General features: G+C 38.7%; 1 protein-coding gene across 1 annotated transcript in view; it reads right to left on the reverse strand.

Annotated features, from left to right (window-relative positions):
- PDE6C (phosphodiesterase 6C) overlaps positions 1-16807 on the reverse strand; it is a 70925-nt gene extending 54118 nt beyond the window's left edge. The window contains exons 1-3 of the mRNA XM_075216134.1: positions 16172-16807; positions 238-390; positions 55-144 (exon numbers count right to left, since the gene is read on the reverse strand). Of these exons, the coding sequence (XP_075072235.1) occupies positions 55-144; positions 238-390; positions 16172-16648 (720 nt within the window). The 5' untranslated portion in view covers positions 16649-16807. The remainder of the gene's footprint in view (positions 1-54; positions 145-237; positions 391-16171) is intronic.
- Positions 16808-17053: the final 246 nt, after the last annotated feature.

Raw genomic sequence — 17053 nt, forward strand, 5'->3', positions numbered from 1 at the left:
GATAAATCACACATATGGGAACACTTGTAGCCGTGCTTGGAACCAATCTCTTACCTGACTTTTCCTGGATTCAATGCTATGAAGGTTGGTCACATGATGGTAATTAAGAACAACGGATATGAAATTTAGATATTTGGTAAAGACCTGCAAAAATTGGTAAAAAAAAAAAATATATATTATATTTCCAAATAACAATTAAATGTTGTACTGAACTTGTATGAAACAATGTTATGTTACCTCTTCATCCTTCTTTGAAAAGGCTGGTGCATTCTGTTTGTTAATGGCCATTATAACCGCTAGAACCTCCTTTCCATATAGAATGGGTGTGGCCAGTAAATTGTTTGTGGAACAACCGGACTGCTTGTCGGCAAAGTCAGAGAAATGGGTGTTCTGCATAGAAAAATATATTTTAAATCCATTAATTATAAACAAACAGTAATAGCAGAATAAGACCTGGGAGTAAATGTATCAAGTTGAGAGTTTTCTGGCGGGTTTGAAAAGTGGAGATGTTGCCTATAGCAACCAATCAGATTCTAGCTATCATTTTATAAAATGTACTAAATAAATGATAGCTAGAATCTGATTGGTTTATCAAACCCGTCGGAAAAATCTCAGCTTGATATTAATGACATGTAATATCTTTGTGATCTACGTCAGGCGATAGATACACTGTACAAACCTCCAAACATTCCAAATACCATAGAGGGAGAATTATTCTAGCAGTGGTATTCGTGGATTGTAGCACAGCTAGGTTAATGAAAGATGAGACAATTAGTAAAAGTTTCAAACAGTCGGCCTGATGCTCAGTTGGACGTACGCCAGTTTGTGTAGTAAAAATTGCAAAAATTTGCACTGCACACGCCCACAGAGAGAGCTCAAGTATTTTGTGCTTGTATCTCACACTTGCGTCTGGGGGCATGGGGAGGGAGGAGGCAGTTTAACATAGGCAAATGCGACTGGGCTAGACACCAGTTCGGAGATGCATATATGCCTGTCAGGAGCCATATTTGTGTACCTGCTAGAGGGCAAATACACATTATTTATGATGATGGTCGCCAGCACTAGTTAGCTGCTTCTGATTGGCTGGTTGTGAATTCACCTCTGAAGCTGATAGGTGCATTGATCGTGCATATCTTATAGGATTTTTTGACGCATATTGTTTTTTTTAAAAAAAAACAACATTTTGCTACTTTCATTCATACATAAGAAGGAATATTAAATCTGTTATATTGTATCAAACCTAACAGTGGTTTTTGCTATCAAAACAAATGTCAACAAACATTTCTTGTGTTTATGACCTCTTTGCCTATATGTGGCTTTTTGGAGAGTAAATGACTCCTATTTTACACCCAACTCAGCATCAGCCCCAGTCAACGTATATTGTAAATGAGTATTTTAGTAGTCAATTTAATAGTAAGGACCAATTCAGGAGGGTTCTTTAAGTTGAAAGTGACAAGATTTTGATTGCATCTGTATGTGAGAAGAGAAGGACAAGACGAATACAGAAGTGACCCTTGGGCTCCGGACTTGTGGTGTGGAAGTCATAAGAGCATTGATAATAAAAAAATTACAGAGAGAATGACTTCAGTGAGGTGGACTTTTAATTTTAAGGCGTTCACACAAGGTAGTAATAATCTGTTCTCTCCCAGTGTTACAGCTTCATTGTCAGAATATCTCAGAATATCACCCATGACAAGAGGGATAAGAAGTGAGACACACTTTTATATATGACTTTCTGACAATTATCATCCTGCTCTTTTGTTGAAGGCCAAATTTTCTAGCAAGCAGTGGTGCTCACAACGGCAGTCACACAGCAATTAACACAAATTATTACAGCCGGTGCCTTCTGTTCACAATCTGCTCTATTAAACCTGAACAATCTGAGGTAAAACCACAGAGATAAATATCTATCCTGTCCAGTGACTTTCCGCTCCCTGTAGAGGGAGAACAGAGAAGTGAAAGGAAACACAGCACGCACTGATATACTGAGCTGTACAGGAAAAACACTCCCCCCTTGGATACCCACGGTGTGATACAGTCCATTATATTCTCAAATCTCTGTATATGACAAGAGCTTACCTCGGGGAAGTGGACTGGATTCTCCCCCTATACACGTTTTTTGGGTCATATATACATAGAAATTACACTGAGCGTGACTTAAGTCATAACTCCCAACTCTCCGGAATTAGGTGGGACAATCCCAAAATGAAGACTCTTTCCTGTTGTCCCAACAGGGACTACTTTGTCCCTCTAATCAAGAGTTTGGGAGGTATCCTCCATGCACCGCTGCTCTGCATAGTGCCAGGTACATGCGGGCAATGAACGTTGTTAAAAGAGAAGTGGATGGGGGTAATGTGTAGTTTAGCGTTTCAAAATGCAAAACACCACTCAAGGAAGTGGGGCCATGTCACCATCACATAGCTGTCAAGCCCCAATGTGATGCAGCCAATGCCCCCTATACCAGCACTACAAAGTTTGGAGGTACTCTTAAATGCATGGAAAACAAGGGACCGGGCTGTGAGGCTCAACCTTCACCTGGATACCGTCAGAAACTAACTCCTCCCACACAATATACAGGTAGACCCAAATAAGATTGTCATCATCACCATTTATTTATATAGCGCCACTAATTCCACAGCGGTGTACAGAGAACACACTCACATCAGTCCCTGCCCCATTGACATCTTAGAAAACATCAATCTCAAGAAAAAAGAACCTTAAATGAACAATGCATAATTTAAAAATAAGGACTTCAGCTCAGCTTAATTCTTGATAGGTAAACCGCAAGTTTCAAAAGTGAACTGGCACCATCCTGAAAACGAGAAGTGATTCTCAGCACAGCTTGCAGACTGAGAAGACTCATCACGCATTTTTGCTGTGAAGAGCTAATATTAGTATCATACATAAAATCACCTTTCTGAAACCACAGCATGCACTTGTCATCAAAATAAATCTTTACTAACTGCAGTTACACATCTTGCATACACAGTTGGGCTGATCGTTTGAATTGTATAGAACTTGCATAAATAGCTAACTTGCAAGAAAACCAGACTATATGTCCGATGCCCTAAATTCATCTTTTTTGGTGGCCTCATGTCTTAAAGTGAAAAACTTTGCTATATACATATATTTACATAATGAAAAGATGAAAAAATACATGGAAAAACAGCTCAGTTCAGCTCACCAACATGGACAACCAACAAACACAGACACCAAATTGAAAGAAAAACAAATCTAATCAACCATTCTTAATCCTCACCTACTTATCCTAAAAAAATATATCAAATCTACCACATCAAGTTACACCCAAGCGTTAAAAAAAGGCTAAATGAAATGGAGCAGAGGACATCCATGTCAGAGGATTATCTTGGTATTGTGCAAGCCATAGTTTTATAAGAGTTAGGGACACTAGCTAGACTGGCAATAAACTGGATAATGTTCCTTCAGGACAGTTTTCCAAACTGTTGGAGAGTTATAGTTTATAGTTATGTTTTTCAGTTAGTTTAGTCAGTTAAGATCTGGGGTCTCATGTTGTATAGCTCTGAACTGTTGACCACCTAATACAGTTGTTTTGTTCCATAATCCTGATGTCAGTTGAGATATCAAATATACTCACAGTTTGGTGGCAGCAGTGGTATTTCTCACTGACAGGAGAAATCATATTAAAATATATGGAGTTTGAGAGCCAGGCTGAGATGTCATACAAGTCAATGAAGAAAATTAGTCTGCATGTAGCGAGCCACACTTGAGGTATAGAGAAGACAGCAGCTGAGACCCACGCTGTCCTGATCGGGAAGTTGGTCTACTGGGGCCTAGAGAATCTCCGGATGGATGATGACAATTCGAAGAATGAGGAATAGGAAGCAGTAGCCAGTCAAGAGTGTACTCCAACTGCTGGGGCTGTTATGGGAAGTCCAGCACAACTCTGCGAGTGTCTTGATGAACTGGGGGGAGGGGCACCCCTATATGTGAGAGCACTAGTGTTACAGGCAGTACCGAGGGTCCCAGATTACTGTATAAAGATGTGCCCTATAGTTAATGAGACTGCCACTGATATTGACCCTCATCTACTTATATTTGAGTCTATAATAATCAGAAAATCAGTTTGCTAAGAGGACCATAATCATCATCATCTATTTATAAAGCACTGTATAGAGAACTCACATCAGTCACTGCCCCATTGGAGTTTACAGTCTGAATTCTTTAACACACACACACACACACACCAGCCAATTAATCTACCAGTATGTTTTTGTAGTGTGGGAGGAAACCGTAGCACCCGGAGGAAACCCACACAAACAGGGAGAGAACATACAAACTCCTCACAGATAAGGCCATGACCCCAGCGCTGTGAGGCAGAAGTGCTAACCAGTAAGCCACCAAGCTGCCCATAAACTTTATCCTACTTTATCCAGAGAAGTTGCAAATAATACATAATGGAATTCTCCTGACACTGCTATGGCATAACTAAAATTCCTGCGAAAACACATGCTATTCCCAGGGAAATGGCAATTGTGATAATGATGAAGCTCCATCCCCTGACCCTTAATTTTTGGTAGGGGAAAGTGACTGCACAGACCAACACCTCTGTACAAAACTGGGGTATACATTTGTTTGGCTTTTGTTTTTCAGGGTAAGAAAAAGTTGAAAAATAAGAGAAAAACTAAATGTTATTCTCCTCTATTGGTATAAACACAGCAATTATCAGGATCTACATCATACACATATTCCTAAAGAGTCTTGGATCCATGAATGTATTGAATCTTCACTTATTAAAAAGAACATTGGTGTAGTTATCTTACTAAGAAAAACTCTAAATTATGTGGTAGTAATGTGTAGATGTATCAAACATTCTTAAAAGGAGAAGTTGAGGTGTTGCCCATAGTTACCAATCAGATTCTAGCTGTCATTTATCTAGTACATTCTAGAAAATGATAGCTAGAATCTGGCAAGATCTCCTTTTTAAATGGTTTGATAAATTTACCCCCAAATATTAGATGAAGTCGGTAGAAAATCAAAATTAATAATGAATCTTTCACACTCGTTAACATATGCTCCTAATGGTCCTAATCACATTTTTTTCCTCAAGATATTTTCCAAAATATACATGACGAATCGGATTCACGACCGTTATTGGGAAGTGACACACTTCTACATACAGATATCATTGTAATATTGTCGAGCAACAATACACTTTTATTAACAGCCTCATTGTACATTCTTATGCATAGGTTCCATCTTAACATCAACAAATTTACTCCAGTGTGTAGACAAAACAAATATTTTAGACCATACTTGCCTATTTTTCCGGCGGGGAGGTCCAAATAGTAGGCCACTATGCTTTAGATCATGCTCCTATCTAAACCATTGTCCTTCCAAGAGCACCTCTTTATATTCCTAGTCCTTGGATATTCCCATTATACTTATTAAACTCAGAAAGCTCTCATAGCTTTTGTCGAAGTCAAATAATTGGATGAAGTAATTTCTCTCTAGTAAATATCGGTTGCTACAGAATCCTGTGCGATTGCGATTTGTACGCATCAGAGTACAAATGTTAAATACGCACTCACATTGGAAAACACAGCAAATACACGTTCACAACTACATTTGTCATCCTAGGGTCATTATAAGAAACAGAATTGATCAGAGTAATACTTTTTATAATACATGTCTGTGAAGTCCTCTGTATAAATGTGTAACCCCTGGAAGTAATCTACTATATAAATGCCTAGTGGCGTGTGTGGAAAAAAAAAAAACCAAGCTGCAGCGCAACCTGCTGGGCAGAGTTATACACTGACCTATATATTTCTTGAAGGAGAAGTGACAGTTGGGAGTGGTTGGTGGTTGCCGGGGGTGACAGTGGGGAGTTTTTAACACCTTAAGTAGCTTGATGAAGGATGTGGCGATGAAGATGAAGGATGAGGTGATGGAGAAAAATGATGAGGTGGTGACATGTGGACAAAACCACGATAAAAAAGGGCGCTTGCGTCGGGAAGTAACGCTCTTCCCCTGAGGAGGCCTGGGCTAGGCCCAAATGCATGACACAAACCTTTTTAACACCTTAAGTAGCTTGATTTGACTAGAATGCATGAGTATCATGCACGGGTTAACTTGTGAGATAATATGTGTTAATGAATCTATAGTGATAATGTGTCTCACCTAGGAATCAAAATAACATAATGATGTTTCATATGTGTTGTGACGAAACGAGTTTGATAACACTTTAACCATCCCTCGTTTCTCACAAAATGTGATTATAGCATGTACTTTTTATAGTCCTTGCTTTTGTTCCCCAGCTCAACAGAGTACAACTGCAGTGTCTAATTACATGTGGATAAGGGGACTTTGTAGCTCATTGCAAATATGTATATTGTTTACTGTATATTGTTGATGTGGTAGTGAGGTTGTTATGAATTGTCCTTAAAGTGAAGCCAGGGGGATTATGGGTAGGAATCAGGTTGCAAGATACTGGTTAGCGGAAAGGCTTATTAGTATCCATTGTTCTCACAAGACTACTCCAGAAGTTTAGTCTACAATCTGGCAGGGGAGTTTCTGTGGAAGTACAGCTCATCTCCACTCCCCTCTCAAACCCCCTAGTCCAGGAACCACCAATGTTTAACAAGGAGAGGCCCAGGTGTTTGCCCAGAGAGGGGAAAGCATTGTGGAAATTTTGCCCTAGATGTAAGTAGCCACTCCAAGGGGAAGGTGTCATTCATTCTGAAAATTGATTCATGGAAGGTGCAGTGTAGCTGGTTTTGAGTTTTCGTTCCCTACCAATGGACTACAGCTGCAGCTAAGAGAAGAACTCCATGGGTCTTTAAGTCAGGACATCCAGTTGACTGTAGCTCCTTAAGCTAGTGGGGTAAGGAACAGATGATGTGGTAATTCTGCGTGGCATTTATTTACTGTGTGTATATAATATTCTAGTGTTGTTTTTATTACAATAAATATACGGTTGTACTTTTATAGCTGCATTTGCCTGAGTGACTAATAAGAACCTTAGAAGGTACTGGGTAGGCTTCCCTGGTCTAAGAATGCACACGTGGGTGGCCAGCCAGATCGAAGTTGGTAGATTTGGGCCAGAAAACCCGGTATCTTCACATGTGTTGGTGCCAGAAACCGTACCATTTTTACTGGAATTAATGCCATATATCTGCTTTGTTCCAGAAAAGAGTTATGATATATTTTTAGAATTATTGTTTCGGACAATAGGGCAATAAATGGTTGTAAAATAGATTAGTATAGCAGCATATTATAGCAGCACACCTCTTTCAGTGGTGGCAGTGGTTGGTCATTAATAGTAATAGTGCAAGATATATTTTTGTGGAATTTTGGAAATTTTTACATGGCAGAAGGTTTTGTTTAACCTTTTCCCACTCAAATGTCAGACATGCCCAGGTGGGTCTTTTTTTCCCCCCAAAAAAACTACTGCATTACAAAAATGCAACAATTCTTTTTTGATTACCAAGATGGAAGATTTCTTTTGGATTACAAAATGAGAAAAATAAAATATTTTATTTAATAATAAAGTGGAGAGTTGGTTGGCAATTTACACCAAAAACATAGACATAAATTAAGACTGCATAGTACACATGGCATATGTAAGATAAACTTAAAGTGTATGATAATCTTAATGCAGATGAAATGCTTTTAGCGTATCTTGTAGTAGCGGCCTTACAAAAATAAATAAATGAGAAAAACAATGTGCCCCCCTCCAAAAAAAGGGGTCAAACCAGCCCTAGCACTGGCAACCTAGACTGATATCAGCAAAATCAGGGGGACAAAATGCCAATACCAGCACTAGGCTATGCCAACCAGGGATGGTGGCTCTACAGCAGGAAAATATGCAGTGTGGGGTCCCCTGCCATAGTACCAACCAACCTTAGACCAGTCAACATGCGGCTGAATTCTTTAGGGGAGGTCAGGCCTGCAAAAAAAAAAAAGTGACCACTCCCCAGGACAAACCGGCCCTTGAAAGCACTTGGGAAATTCTCACACCACCGGGCCGTTGGTGTAGGTTAGTAAACAATTTTAAAGTTAAATGAAATAAATTTTTCATAGTGCACTAAAGCATGCCCTAGCCACATAAGTGTCAGCATACCCAAGGCTGCCCTACCAGGGCATGGTGGGCATGCCCTGGCATCCGGGGGCCCACTGGTACCTGTAATTTGAAGAAATGCTAAAAAAAGAAGACGGACACACACTGTGAAAAAAAATATTTTATTCTAAATAAAGACATCCCCAACATGCCTCTTTAATCAGTTTACTTCCTCACCTAATTCCTTGGGTCCCTACTGGCAGCTCCTGGGTGTCCGGATTGCATTGCAATGGTTAATGAAAACTCAAAATCCTTGACAGATTACGGTTAATCTGATCTGAATGGAGCTGCAAACGCAATGATCATTACAGAGAATTGCATTCATGTACATAGACTAGGCCTGACCTCATGCTCTGATCGGCCTAGGGCTGGTTGGCACTATGGCAAGGAGACAAGACACTGTGGGTTTTTCTGCAATAGTGCCACCAGTCCCGACTGACATAGCCAAGTGCATTTATCATAATTTTCATGTAAACTCCAATCTTTTTGGCCCCTGATTTTACAGAGATCAGTCTGGCAGCGCTAGAACTGATTTGTTTTTTGCTTTTTTGGGGAAGGGGGGATGTATGCTTTTTTTTTTTTTTTAAATAAGTATCTACTTTTGCAGGTGCAATATAATTATACAAATACACAAAAAGATAACATTTGTTGGGAAATTTCTTGGCTTACTTAAAAGTTCATGGAAACCTTACATCATATAGATACATATAAACCGTCCCTTGTTTCTAACCCATTAGAACATCTAACTAAACACAACAATACTTCATACTTGACACCTATTACATATACATGATTTCACTAACTGCAGAACCAGATTTCATATATTATACTGTTGTTGGACTAAAGTTTTATTAAAGACTAAATTATATTAATATGAACAAAATTACTTTTGTTGCAAAACAGACTTAAGCTAATGTTGTACTTCTATATTTGTACACTTCAATATTAATATAAATATATATATAAATATATAAATAAAAATATAAATTAATATAAATATAAATAACATGTTTGAACAAAAACAGAAACATCAAGGAGTGAAATGTTAGAGGAAGGTGAGAACTCTATTAATTTGGAATTAAATCAGATAAGCTTAAGTTTAACTCATGCATGTTCTTAGATTTTTAATAATAATAAAAAAAACAAAAAAACAAAAAAAAAAACCTCCCCGTCTTTAAGAACAAAACTTCGGGCTCCGACACCTAGAGATGCCTGGCCAAATGCTGGGCACCTCCTGGTGCACCTGGCAGATGGGTGCCAGGGAAATTAAATAAGTATTTGGATTATAAACTAAAAGCACAGTGGCTAAGTGGTTAGCACTTCTGCCTTACAGCACTGGGGTCATGAGTTCAATTCATTGGCCTTATCCATGAGGAGTTTGTATGTTTCCCCTGTGTTTGCGTGGGTTTCCTCCGGGTGCTCCAGTTTCCTCCCACACTCAAAAAAACATACTGGTAGGTTAATTTGCTGCTATCAAATTGACCCTAGTCTGTGTGTGTGTGTGTGTGTGTGTGTGTGTGTGTGTGTATGTTAGGGAATTTAGACTATAAGCTCCAATGGGGCAGGGACTGATGTGAGTGAGTTCTCTGTACAGCGCTGCGGAATTAGTGGCGCTATATAAATAAATGGTAATAATAATAATAATAATAATAATAATAATAATAATAATAAAATACTGTGTTCCCTTCATACTGTATATAAGAAAACTGTGCTTCCTTTATATTATATATTAAAACACTGTGCCTGCCTACTTACCAGACGGGCAGCCAATCAAGAGCGGTCTCTCATCTGTTATAGTCAGAGTGGTTAGTATTGCTGCCTCATAGTGCATGTGTTCAACTCCCAACCAGGGCCCTATCTGTGTGGAGTGTGTAGGTTCTCCCCATGCTAGTGTGGGTTTCCAGTGCTTTGGTTTGCTCCCAAAATAATCTGGTATGTTAATTGGCTGCTGAATAAAACTCGACCCTAGTGGGTATGTTAAGGAATGTAGACTGTAAGCTCCAGTGGAGCAGGGACAGATATGAATGGCAAATGTTCTCTGTACAGCACTGCATAATATGATGGCGAAATATAAATAAAAGATAATAAAGTCCAAGTTATGCATAGACACCAAGTAAGTTTGGAAACATTCTGATAGGAAAGGGGGAGGGTGTATTCAGCACTGGAGAGCGCAGCATATGATTGGTTATAAGCAAGAAATGCTTCCTCCTGTTTACAACCAATCACATGCTTCCCTCTCCAGCACATGATTGGTGGCCATAGCTCACACATAATCATATGCATGGCTCTCCAGCACTAAAAGCCATCCTTTTCAAACCTGTCAAGGGCAATATCAACATTTAGCGCAAGAGGATCATGCAACTCGGTTTAATCCTTTCTATGGAAACAACTTTCTGCATATCTGCAAGAGGTAATCTAATGGGCTGCATAATATTAGTGCAAAAATGAAAGATGTCTTTATGTAAAAGACTGGGGTAACTAAAAGGTGTCACTAAAAGTTTGTGGCCCAGACAGGACTTCTCAGTGCAAAGCTTGTATTTAAGAAACCTGCTATATTTCCGAGTCCTGATAAATGTCCGCAGGAGTCTTTTCAACAGATCTATAAAGCCATTCAGTATTTGTGTAAATGTCTTGAAGAGAAAGAAGTCTTTAATAAATGTCCCCTAATGGTTCTGCAAACTGAAATAGGAAGGAAGAGATATTGTTCTACTATATAAATAGGACACATATGTGTTTTGATCTGCAGATGCTGCTGACACTGAAGGCTCAGGCAGAGTCTGAGTTAATGTTAAGGATTATCCACAGTTCATATGATTATCTTGTTATCAGATTTCATAAAGGATATTCCCTAATCAGTGCAATCTCACTTATATAAAATGGGTAAGGCAAGTCTTAATGAGACAATATAATCTGAATACAGGTTATATTAATTAAATTCATCATGATTAAACAGAGTGGGGTCACAATTAGTCCGAATTCTCTTAAAGGATTAGTTCACCTTATTTTCTCAAGATGGCTTGAAATCATCTTCTCTTACGCAGCCTCAAGTTCCCAACAACGTTTGTTACTTTGTATAACTGATATCATGGCTGTCCTGTGGGCTGACTGCAGCTCTCCTTCTCCAATGCGTTATTTGTGTCCCCAGCTTCCCCAAAAGACTAAACAAACTTTATTGTTTACAAACACTTCTTTATAACGTGTATCTTACTTGCATGAACAGTGGCGGAACTACCATCGGTGCAGGAGGTGCTGTGCACCGGGGCCCATGGAGATAATGGGGCCCGCTGCATGGGGAACTAACAAGCTGTGGGCCCCCAGTTCCCTCCTCCCTGCTTCCCTGCATCGGGGCCCACAGCTCACTAGTTCCACCTCTGGCCACGAATATCATTCTTGTGAATATTGGCTCAGAGAAAGTTCATGGTGCTGCAAGTCACAAATAGTATAAGAGCTGTTAATGAATGACCCAATAAGTGAGCCCCTTGTTTTAAGGACAATGAAACTGTCGTCGCCCATGCAAGAGCTTGTTTACCTCCCTTCTGCTGTTTTGGGAATGATAACCGAATTAGATGGCTCCTCTTGTCTCCTCGACTGAGAGTGAATAAAGTGAGAACAGGGTAATACCTGAACCAGACCTCTAGACTCCTTCACTCTATCTCTGAGTGATGTAGGGATTCAGAGAAACCTCTGGGGACAGATTAAAGGAAGGTAAGAACAGCACCGGTTCACTTAGAACCAGTGACATCACTGAGGCACTAGACGGCTTAATCAATTCAATAAGAATTAGAAATATTATTGAGCCAGATGGTGTGATGTAATTAAATAAAACTGTATGTGTTTCATATTATATACAGTACATTGTTCATCAATAGAGACAGCTCAGAACCTCAGACAAGTACAAAAGTGCAAAAAAGAACTGACAATTCAACCAAATGGACTCTTGTGTATTTTTCTATATGTATGTTTTATATATATATATATATATATATATATATATATATATATATATATATATATATATATATATATATAAAACATACATATAGTAAAATACACAATATATATATAGTGTGGGTGTGTGTGTATGTGAATAATAATGATAATTATCATCATTTTTATTTATTATGCTTCTATGAATTAATTAGTATAATAAATAGAATACCGGTCAATTTTAAGTGAAGATAACTTCTTATGCTCGGTCGTTGAAAATAAATCCAGAGTTTTCTTTGGCAATAAAACCGTGACATTAACTTTTTAATATTTATTGTAATTATATAATAGAGCTATATTTATTATTCTAAATGTAAAAAGTCTGTCCTTTATAACATAGGATATTCTAGCTCTGCTCAAGTTCCTAGTTATAAATGAGTGAAAAGATTTAGCAAAGTTTGAGATCCTCCAAATTCCCGTAATCCTGGGCCAATATATTATTTTGTGAAGGTCATGAATCTGAACAGAATCCGGAATTTGGACCAAAAATATATTTTACAATGTTGTTCTGAACAAAAACAAATTATAATATAAGTTCAGTAGCACATTTGCATTTTTTTTATATCATTAAGACATCCTTTTAGCCAAAGTTTTGTTTGAAATATGAATGAAGTATTTGTGTTTGTGTGACTACACACAGACCACACAGTAGATTGTTAATCTATGTTATTATACACTATACAGATTCTACTTGATTTTTACCACTATAATCAGCCTTATGCACTTATTAGGATTATCCCCAGATTGCCAAGTGATGGCAAGTCTGAATAAGACAAGGACTTCCATCTACAATTATATCAGCTGTACAAAATACTAAAAGACACTTTGATGCAACATTTCATTTTAAATGCTATGTGGCAGAGATTGATTGATGGCATGTTGTTGGAATAATCCATTGTTAATTTATTTCACTATTTTATATATCATTTCTGGAGCTGGTTTATGGAAATTACAAACAAAATTTTAGGTGTGTCTTTTCTTTTATGGTACTGTGTACAATATAAAATGTTTGCTTATTGTCGTGGTCAGCTTTATACTTTTGTCAAATAACTCACAATTTCTTCTAAACATAGGATTAAATTAACAACAGTATTTGGTCTCCATAATTCTTTATCTGTTTATTATTACAGAAAATGTGTTTTTGTATTCTGAATTTAATATTGCACATTCTTTTAAATCAGAAAATGAAAAGAAATGGCATTGACAAACTTATTGACGCCCTAGACTTCATATTTGGTAGCACAGGTCAAAATAACATCACTCAGCAGCTTCCTATAGCCATGGATGAGCTTACTGCACCTTTCTACCAGCAGTTTGGTTTGCTCTTCTTGTGCAAACTGCTCCAGTTCTCCCAGATATGAAGGTTCCTGCTCCCAACTGCTGTTTTCAGATGTCTCCACATGTGTTCTATGGAATTTAGAGTTGGACTCATTGTTGGCCACTCCAGAACAGTCCCTCATCTTGTCTTGAACCATTCCTGGGGGCTTTTTAAAGTGTGTTTGGGGTCATTGTCCTCCTGGAAGACCCATGATCTTCAATGGAGACCCAGCTTTCTGACACTGGGTTCAACATTGTGCTACAAAATGACCTAGTAATCTCCAGATTTCATGGACACATTCAAGGCACCCACTGCCAGATGCAGCACAGCACTGAACACCACTGCACCTCCTCAATGTTTTGTAGGGAACGTGTTCTTTTCTATGCTTTTGATGATGTGCAGTACCAAAAACTCAATTGCAACAGCTTTCTCCTCATAGGCGAAGATCATCTTTCAGAATTAGGAAGTAAGCCAAACCTAACAGCGTGGAGAATATGGACATACTCATGGAGGAAGTGATATAATCTGAAATTCATTTCCAGAACTGTGAACTATTGAGGACCAATCTAGGTAGGAAAAAAGAACTCTCAGTAGATTAATATTTAGGTAATGTTGTAATCTGGCTAGGGTAAAGCTGACCTGTAGTAAATATTTTAATTGGATCAAGCAGTCACTGGCTGATTGAGAAACAACGTAAATGGCCTCAACTCTTACGTCAGCTTAAGAATATCTGGTACTCTTTAGCGAGACAACATATTGCTTTTCCCAAGAGTCCTGGGGGAGGTACGGGCTGTCTGTCTGGGCACACAGCTGTTCTTGACCTTGCTAATGTCCTACCAATAGCCCTTATATGATGACTTGAATTAATATCTCATTAAATGAGGGCAAGGGTTACAATACGGGTCTCTGAGGCTGGCTGACCGATTTTTCTCAGCAGCAGAGCTTTTCCTGTCAAAAGGTCTTTATATGTCATTCCTGCCAGGCATCCTGTAGGATATTATTTATTGCTTTAGGAAATGCAGATGCTATAAGTGAGAGTCTGACTGCACCAACACCAAATGTGGGATTGGCTAGCTCTGCTCCATTGTCCTTCTACATGACATCCCAGTAATGCTCATTCTGTTTCATTCTCCTCCAGACATGACACATCCCCAATACATAACTAATATTCGGAACCTCACTCTAGCTCTGACTTTTGGGAAAGACATCCACATGTGGTCAGGTCATAGTGGAAATACAATGGTGACAATAACAAGGGTATGGTCAAGTAACATTTAGATTGAAATAAATATGGCTCTAGCCAACTTGGTAATTGCATCCTAAGCACTGGGGTAACTCCTTGGCTGTTCCACCTATCCACCCTGCCTGAATTTGTTCTTAATTGTTTGGATTTGAGCTTGATAACAAAAACCCTCTCGGAGGCAAAAGTCACCTTTCTCTTTCACCCTTAGTTGACCCCATTCCCATTGCTGGCGATCTGTAAATGTTTTTCTGTCAGTGATTGTAGAATACAGAGATATTTTGTTTTTGTCCTCAGAACACCCCTATCACACCAGAACTTCTCTTTTAATCAATGCAAACATTTTGTGACATAGTGTAGCAAACATGCCCAGTAGGTCTTAGGTTTCCCAAGGACAGATCTGACAGTCCCCATATCAATGTAATACTACTCAGATGCAAATATTATTTTATGAATAATGTCAGAAAGTGGATTATACTGCTAATGCAAACCTGGAAATTCACCTTGATACTGGAGCATTTTAAGAGCAACAGTCACCCTTTGGAGTTGCACAACATTAGATGGGCAGATCTTTCTGTATTCCACTTAACTTTAACCCCCCGCCCCCAGCTGTTTAGGAGCTACGGACATCACATTCTAAGGCACAAGGCTTCCGACACAACCCGATTGTAGTGTATTAACTCCAGCAATAAGGTTGGTTTTCCTGGGGTCTCAATCTGGTGGATGTTAAAAGGATCACTTAAACGTAAACTATAAAATGGCTTATATAAAAAAAAGTGTAGCTACTTATAACAATACATCCACAAATGTATACAGAAAAGTTCCAGGAACTGAAGATATTTAAGATAAAGTTGTGATCAAGGAGGGAGGTATTTTTTGTGCACACATCAGACTTCCTCCCTGTCATCCCATAGCAGGACACTGACTCTTTGTGACTTCTTTTGCAGAAATTGTTGGATAACAGAGAAAAGCAGCTTGCACTAAGCTACATGGCAAATGTAATTACAGCATTGAGCATCTTAAATGTTGACAAGGCATCGACAGGAATATATCTAAAAACTGTGTGTGTGATCTGAAAATGCAAACATAACATAAAAATGTATACACCACGAATATAAACATTTACACCAAGAAGCGGGCATGTTAATTTCACTTCATTTTGCTGCTCCTCAAAACTTGCAGTCGGGTAACCCTACCTCGGTTTACCTCATGGAAACTCTTACATTTATTTTTATTACTGGCCCATTGATGAAAGTAAACTGTGTTTTAGCTTTAGTGGTCCTAGCGATATTGAAAGGAAGTGTGCTTAGCACAGGAAATGGATCTCCCCCATGAACAAACTCTTGTATAAAAAAATAACAATTTGAAAGATAATCAGACATTGTGCATATTTTAATATGCAGTATATCTTATTAGTTTTTAAATAAAAATACATTTTGGAACGCTGGTTATTTAACTCACTGCACAACAATTGATAAACAAGCATTTTCCATTGTGATACATGGTTTCCACAGTATTGATCACCTACCTGTCTCACATCGGGTACATTGAACGTCTTCTTTGTATGAGCCACCCATCCCACAATTCCAATATCTAAAGGAAAAACAATTTCCCCTTCAGGAGTTACCAAGTTGTCTTCAAATGTGGAGTTTTTTGTGACATTGAGGAGCCTAGTGGCTAGTTCGGGGATTCCGTTCCTGGCCCTATGGATGAACATGCTACAATAGCTGGCTTGGAGGAGCAATGCCAATCTTTGAAGAACTTTATGGATGGTCTTCTCCATGTTACTGGCATCTTGGATCTCTCTCACCAACTCCAACAAGATATCAGCTTCTTCTAGTTTAGTCAGGTCATGGAATGAAACGTCATCTTTCAAGTCCAGCTGCTTGTGGTTGAGCAAGGCCCCAACGGTCTCGCTCCGTAACTTTCTGTCAAAATAATCCTTGGCAAATTGAGGGTTATTTTCCAGATATTTTTCAACGTCTTCTTTCTTCAACTCCCCCATTATTGTCGTAACTACTCCTCAACAATGCATGCTTGCTGTCACTAAAAATGTTTAAATGCAAACAAAAAAATGTCACGACAATCTGGCCATTCTGCTGACGATATTCAGAGAACCCATGTGTATCTTTGAGAGCTTAAAAAACCTTGTCAGCTTTCTTGACGTCTGACAGAAGGCACTGGCTTAGTGTCTTCTTAGCGCAGGATTCTGAAGACAGCTAATTAAACAGATGTCAAGACACTAAACCCCTGGCGTGCTTTTAGCTTGTAAATCCCTAGGGAATCATTTTAGACAGAGCAATCCGTTTTAAGATCACAAGCCTGCTCCTCAGTTCCAAAGTAGAAAGTGTGTCTACAACGAAATGTTTAATTCATTACTTAAACGTGGTCCCGTGACCGACTTAGGAAT

The sequence above is a fragment of the Mixophyes fleayi genome, chromosome 6, assembly GCF_038048845.1.
Source record: "Mixophyes fleayi isolate aMixFle1 chromosome 6, aMixFle1.hap1, whole genome shotgun sequence".
Taxonomy (NCBI): Eukaryota; Metazoa; Chordata; class Amphibia; order Anura; family Limnodynastidae; genus Mixophyes; species Mixophyes fleayi.